General features: G+C 39.1%; 1 protein-coding gene across 1 annotated transcript; it reads right to left on the reverse strand.

The window, feature by feature from the left end:
• Nucleotides 1-1,365: 1,365 nt before the first annotated feature.
• Nucleotides 1,366-5,143, reverse strand: LOC106959741 (extracellular calcium-sensing receptor-like). Its single transcript, XM_015052498.1, has 6 exons — nucleotides 4,911-5,143; nucleotides 4,529-4,826; nucleotides 3,605-4,396; nucleotides 3,244-3,471; nucleotides 3,010-3,133; nucleotides 1,366-2,303 (listed from the first exon to the last, which is right to left on the reverse strand). Exons 1-6 carry the CDS (start codon nucleotides 5,141-5,143, stop codon nucleotides 1,390-1,392), a joined length of 2,589 nt encoding a protein of 862 aa, XP_014907984.1. The 3' UTR covers nucleotides 1,366-1,389.
• Nucleotides 5,144-6,873: the final 1,730 nt, after the last annotated feature.

A 6,873-nucleotide genomic window follows, 5' to 3' on the forward strand; every position in this document is an offset into this window, starting at 1 on the left:
GCATTAAAAAAAAACACACACATTTTGGACAGTACAGGTCTGGCTGGTAGGACCTGAGAAAATGGTCATGATAACTTTCCTAACATCAGCAAAATATTAACACATTTTGTACACTTTTAGTTATGCCTTACTAATATTTCAATAAATGCAACTATGTTTCTTTTTTTTAAGCACTTAACATCTACATCTGAAATTTTGCCAACTTTAGTCGAAGCAGCATTTGCTTTAATAAATAAATAAATAAATAAAAATACTGCACTTGGAGTGTTTTTAACAAAGCCACTATTAAAATTGTAGTTTTAACAGGACAAGACAAACTAAGATTGAATAAAAATTTGCTGGAACTTGATTGAATTAAATAGTGGATTATATGAGCAAAAAAAAAAATCTTATAATATAGATAATATAGATAATTAAACTGATCTAGATATCTGCTGACATCATCGTGAACACGATGATGTCAGTGTGCTAGTTGGATCGTATCATGATCTGTTGCCCTTTAAACGTTATTCCTCACAATTATCCATAGATGCACAAGAACCAGTTTAAAAACCAGAAATTTGGTTTAGGATGTTCAGATGATAAACTTTGGACGTGAAATGATGTAACTTCCAACTCGTTTGAACTTGGTTAGTTTCTCTTGCACATCAATATCAACAAAGGGAAACCTTGTAATTATTAATTGTATTATTTTTTTTTATTATCATCTATTTTTTTAACTTGCAGTTTACTTAAATAAGAAGAAAATAACGTGAAGCCGCAGACATTTACCTTGAGAGGAATGTTAATACATTTTGTAGGATTCTGGCAAACCGTTTTTTGATTACCCAGATAAGGAGAAGATGGACCCAGATTGTGTTTGGGTTCATGGAGGCCTACATGCTGCGTACATAACGGTACGGTCAGGTAGAGGAAGAAACACTTTGAGAATCTCTTCATTCTCAGCTGTTGACTCAGGCCGACTGATACACTGAGCCGCTGCACCTTCACATCTCAGAGCTTGGAGTTATTTGACCTTCTTCATTTGGAGATTTTCCTAAAGTGCCACATGGCAGATACAGAGTTTGCTAGCTTATTCTAGAAAGTCCTTGGGATCTTCTAGAATGAGCTGGAGGGTGTTGATGGAGAGACTGGTTTCCATCTGGATCTGCTGTCATTGCAAACTGATCTCTGATAAGTGGGAAACACTGAATAAATGTATTAAAGAGGGATCATATAGCATCACTATTCATTCAATTTTTCTTACACAACAGAACAGCCACATGAATTTAAGAAAAGCTTTTATTTTTTATATTATTATATAAGTTAGAGCCTATACTTATATTAAGACTTTGTTGATGATAGAAGGCTAAATATACACACATTTACATTGTTACAAAGATTTACTCTTCAGAACGTCTTTGGTGGCCCTTTCCCCATCATGTGCTTTTTTGTATTTTTCTCTGGTTTCAGTAACATGATATAACATTTTGGGATAAAAATGCAAATTAACAGCCCAAAAGTGGAGGCGAGGATAGCAAAGATTTCTACAGCGACACTGAAATTTCCAGGAGAGCTGACGTACGCTGGGATGAAAGTGATCCACACAGCGCAGAATATCAACATGCTGAAGGTGATGAATTTAGCTTCGTTAAAATTATCAGGCAGTTTCCGAGCTAAAAAAGCAAAAATAAAACACAAGACAGCAAGAAGTCCTATGTAACCGAGAACGGACCAGAAACCCAGAGCAGACCCCAGGGCGCACTCCAGGATGATTTTTTCTTTGAATTCCTCAAAATTCTTAGATGGAAACGGAGGAGAGATGCTTAACCAGAGGATGCAGATGATCACTTGTACAATAGTGAAGCCCAAAACGCTCAGTCTCTGCTGTGTAGCTCCAAACCATTTCATCATGCTACTCCCAGGAAGTGTGGCTTTGAACGCCATTAAAACCACCATGGTTTTCCCCAGAACACAGGAGAGGCAGAGCACGAAGGTGATGCCAAAGGCCGTGTGCCGCAGCATGCAGGACCACTTGGAGGGCTGACCGATGAACGTCAGAGAGCAGAGGAAACACAGAGTCAGAGAGAAGAGCAGCAGGAAGCTCAGCTCAGAGTTGTTGGCTCTGACAAGAGGAGTTGTTCTGTTTCTGTAGAAAATGATTGTCACAATGGCTGTTACACATGTCCCAAATAAGGCCGCAGTGGTGAGGAGTATACCCATAATTTCATTGTATGATAAAAATACAGCTTCCTTCTTTACACAGGCATCTCTTCTCTCATTTGACCAGGATTCAGGGGGGCATCTCACACAGGTGACAGCATCTGCAAAACATGGCATTAGTCTCAGAGATATCCATATATATATATATATATATATATATGGATGCCAAAATTGATCAGATTAGTGAAAGGAAGAAGCGATGAGAAACTTGTTTTTCTAAAGTGCCTTAATCCTGAAAGTCTGGAGAACTGGGGAAGCATAAAAAAAATTTACTTTGCAAACAATTTAGTGTCATAAAAAATACACATTTCTATCAAGTAAACTCTAAAAACATTTTCTACCAACAGATGTTTTGCAATTTGTTGCAAAAAATCCAAAGAGCAATTTGTATGACATTCAAAACATTCCTTGATGACAAAATGTTTACATCTGTCTTGTAATCTTTGCTTGCAAATGTTTCTGCGTTTGTCATGTTCTAATTCAAGCCTGCAGCCTGCGCCTCCTAAATGCCACATCGCCTTGAAGCGATAGTTGTTTTCTGTTGAGGCTGCTTAAATAGGCCAAACTGAACCGAATTGAATAGGTTCAAATTAAACTGAGCCTGGCATATCAACACAAACCCACACTTTTGAGAATAATGTAAAAAGGAAAAAAAAACAACTTTTAAGCAGCATTTCAGCAGAAACTATTCAGATTCAGATTCAAATTTATTTGTGTCCCAAACAGACAATTGATGTTACAGAAAGAGTAAAAACTAACAAACTGTGACAAAAAAAAAGTCTGATATTGTGTTAAAATGTTCTAAACCTGTAATGTTGCTCATTTCTCCTTCTGCACATCCTATACAGTCGTGGCAGCAGACGGGTTTTCCTTTCTGGAGAACCTTGCGGGTTCCTGGGGGACACTTCTCACTGCACACCGACACAGGGACCTGCAGAAGCAAAAGATTCACTGATTCATTTTCCAAAAACTTCAAAATAACAATAACAAATATTTATTCTGTCAGTTACAAACATGCATTACCATTTACAGTTTTTGTACCTGTTTTGAGCCCTGTGACCACAGTATTGACCTGTTGTGCAGTTTTAGCTGTTCATCAAATGGTAATGACGCATCATAAACACCAACTGTGATAAAGTCCACGATGCCATTTTCTCTTGGCTGCCAGTTTATAACTTCATACTTTGCAGCTGGATCTCCGTTCTCGTTAAAGAAAACCTCTTCTCCTTCCTTTGTCTTGAAGTGAATCTTTTGAATGTGCTGCAAAATCTAAGGAATTTTTTTTTTCATTGCATAACTCAAAGGATAACATGCACACTCTTTAATACACTTCTCTGCATTCTTTCTCTTTGCTTTTTCTGATGCATATACATGGAAAAACCCAGACATTATACATGCTCACCGTCAATGGGTCGAGCTGCACGTTCTTGTTGCAGGTTTCATCACATCCGAGAATTTCATGCAGAGCGTGAGCCACTGCATACACTCCCTTATACACATTGTTAAAAATGGGCATGAGGGACATGTCAGTGAAGCTGTTCTCCACTCCGGTCAGATCCTCCTGTCCAGTACATTCTCTGTAATTTTCATCCGATTTCTCCTGCTTGAACTTGCAGCTAAACAACGTCTCCCAGAACTCTTTGTACAAGTCGTTATTTAAAGATCTGAGTGGCCTCACGTCCAGTATGAACTCTCTGAGACCACTCACGTGTGTATTGGGGATGGAAACGCCGATCGCTCCGTCCAGGACGTGATTCTTATCCACTACCGCAATTTGAGAATCAGAGATCCAGGACTCACTTCCCACCCACTGGTACCCGGTCAGGTTATAGTTGGACATCTCGTGTATCAGCACGTCCATGTCCAAGTGTGATACAAAAGCAACAATCACTTTGGAGGTCGACGCCTGTATTGTTTCTATCACCTTTTGTATTTTCTCTATGGGATCCGTTCTGAAGAAAGAAACTGAATACTCCAGGCAGACGCCCAGCTGCTCTGCAGTTTCTGTGAACGTCGCCATGCCGTTGTTGCCGTAGTCGTCGTTGGTTCTGACGGCTCCGACCCAAGTCCAGCCGAAATGTTTGACCAGTTGGGCGAGGGCTCTGCTCTGGTAGTAGTCACTGGGTATTGTTCTGAGAAACGACGGATACTTGGTTTTATCACTGAGACAGGCACATGTGGCAAAGTGGCTGATCTAAAAGAAAACATATATGTATCCAGACAATGAGATAAATTGTAAGCACACAAAGGTATGTTCCACTTTTACTAAAATTTGTACAATATTTTAGAAAAAAAAAAACTATTTAGATTTAACAGCTCTATTTACCAGTGGTATGTGAAACGGTCCAATGAGAGTACCTATTGCAGTGCTGGGAGATGAAGAGGTTTCCCCCACTATAGCCTGAACTTGTACTGGTTTGGTACACGGAGTGTCAGAGTTTGAAGATGTATTCCCATTCTCATTGTTCAAAGCCAGAGCAACTTTTATGGTTTTGGGAATTGAACCACATGTGTCGTAGATGTTATAGCCCAGAGAAACGCCCGGCAGCAGGTCTGTACTGTTGTTTATTTCCTCAATGGCAAAGAGCATGGTCTGCGCAAACTGGAACTCTCTGAAATTTAAGCTGGATTTAAGATTAACTAAAGGTCGGCATGTCAACTGGTAAAACAACGATAAGCTGTAATCAAATGCTTCTGGTCATAGTTACCTGATGCACTGCAGAGCCAAAGGCTTTTGTGTGTACATGTCCTCTCTGTTCTTCCAACTGCTGTGGAAGTAGAAGATCCCACCCAACACAATGTCCCCGTCCTGGGACAGCTGAGCGATCTCAGGGTCTCCTATCTGCACGCATGTCGGCTCCTCCGTCTGTGAGAAAGACACCAGGACAACGAGTTGCCAAAGTGCACATCCCAGCTCAGGCCAGCCCTGCATGGATCTCATGTTTTCTGAAATGACCAAATCACTGGGTGGTGTTTCGTAAACCATAATGTAAACTAACACTCTGACAGCCTCTTATGAATGGATCTGCATATAAATGATAAACAGTGACATGGCATCTCTGTGGGACTACAAAAAGGGGAGGGACTTGATGACCAGCTATTATTGTGCTTGAAGTATGATTTATATTTGTATTATGATTCATGTCTTGACATCTTCCCTTCAAGTTTGTTTAATTTATATTCAAATACATTTTTCTTGGTATGTATTCTTATGAAAGTTGAGGCTTTTGGCAAACTTTTTTCACTGCAGTACAAAAATGAATTCAATGTGGCACAGATCCGGTGAAATTTCAGACTCTGGAAAAGGCATAAATTCCAGTATCCACATACAATTCATGCAGCCATGCATGCAAAAGTCATTACTTCTGGAAATGCAAGTCATTCATAAAATATCGAGACAAATATAGATTATTTCCTAATTTATCTCTTGCTCTGCAGCTGAAATTATGAAAGATGCAAAACTTTATCATGCGAATTACACTAACACAACAGACACATTATATTTCAATTTGTAAAAGTGTTTTCATCCACAGATACATGAAGCACTTAAATAATCAATCAAGTTTACTTTCAGCAACAGGGCAGTTCAAAGAGCTTCACACACAACAACAACAAAAAAAATCATTAAAAAAACACACCATACATTCAACAGTCAAGAAACCAGTAACAAACATTACAGTCTGAGTGCCATCATCAAAATCATCAATACACATCACATATGTTGGTCAATGTTACATTTATCATGGTTAGAAAAGTAACTCTAAACAAGTGGGTTTTTAGTCTAGATTTAAAATAATTCAATGTTTTGGCTGTTTTGCAGTTTTCTGGAAGCTTGTTCCAGATATGTGGTGTATAGAAGCTTCTCCATGTTTGGTTCTGGTTCTGGGGAAGCAGAGATCAGAACCAGAAGGGCTGAGGGGTCTGGAAGGTCGATACAACAGCAGCAGACATATAATGTATTAGTCATTTATAAACTAATACAAATATTTTAAAGTCTGTTCTCTGAACTACAGAGAGTCGGTATAAAGACGTTAAAACTGAGGCGATGTCCTCCATCTTCCTGGTTTTAGTGAGAACAGAAGCAGCAGCGTTCTGGATCAGCTGCAAGTGGAAGGTATCATTTTATGCAGACCTGTGAAGATACTGTTGCTGTAATTAATGCCACTAAAGATAAACACGTGTATGAGTTTCTCTAGATCTTCCTGGGAGATTAGTTCTTAATCCTTGAAATGTTCTTCAGGTGGTAGAAGGCCAACTTTGTAACTGTCTTTATGTGGCTCCGAAGGTTCAGTTCTGAGTTCATCATCTGAACTCGGACCCGAGTTCTGCTGGTGATTTCAGGTCTGATCGCTGGTTTCTAGCTGTAATAACTGAAACAGTGTGTTGACTCTATAGCGCTCCTCTTTAGGTCCAAAGATGTTTTTGTTCATCCGGAGAAAGTTTTGCCACATCCACACATTTATCTGTCCTAAGCATCTTGAATGGGTTCTGAGTCACCTGGTGACATCATAATGTAGAGCTGTGTGTCATCTGTGTAGTTATGGTAGCTAATCTTACTAAGAAGTTTTAAATTTGACTATGCCTTTGAAGAGATACAACAAATTATGCTGATAACATTTTTTTTTTTTAAAGATCCAGGTTTAGAGCTGCTATGTACAGATATGTTTTAAA

The sequence above is a fragment of the Poecilia latipinna genome, unplaced genomic scaffold (assembly GCF_001443285.1).
Source record: "Poecilia latipinna isolate Pla-1442-1.1 unplaced genomic scaffold, P_latipinna-1.0 Scaffold1115, whole genome shotgun sequence".
Classification (NCBI taxonomy): domain Eukaryota; kingdom Metazoa; phylum Chordata; class Actinopteri; order Cyprinodontiformes; family Poeciliidae; genus Poecilia; species Poecilia latipinna.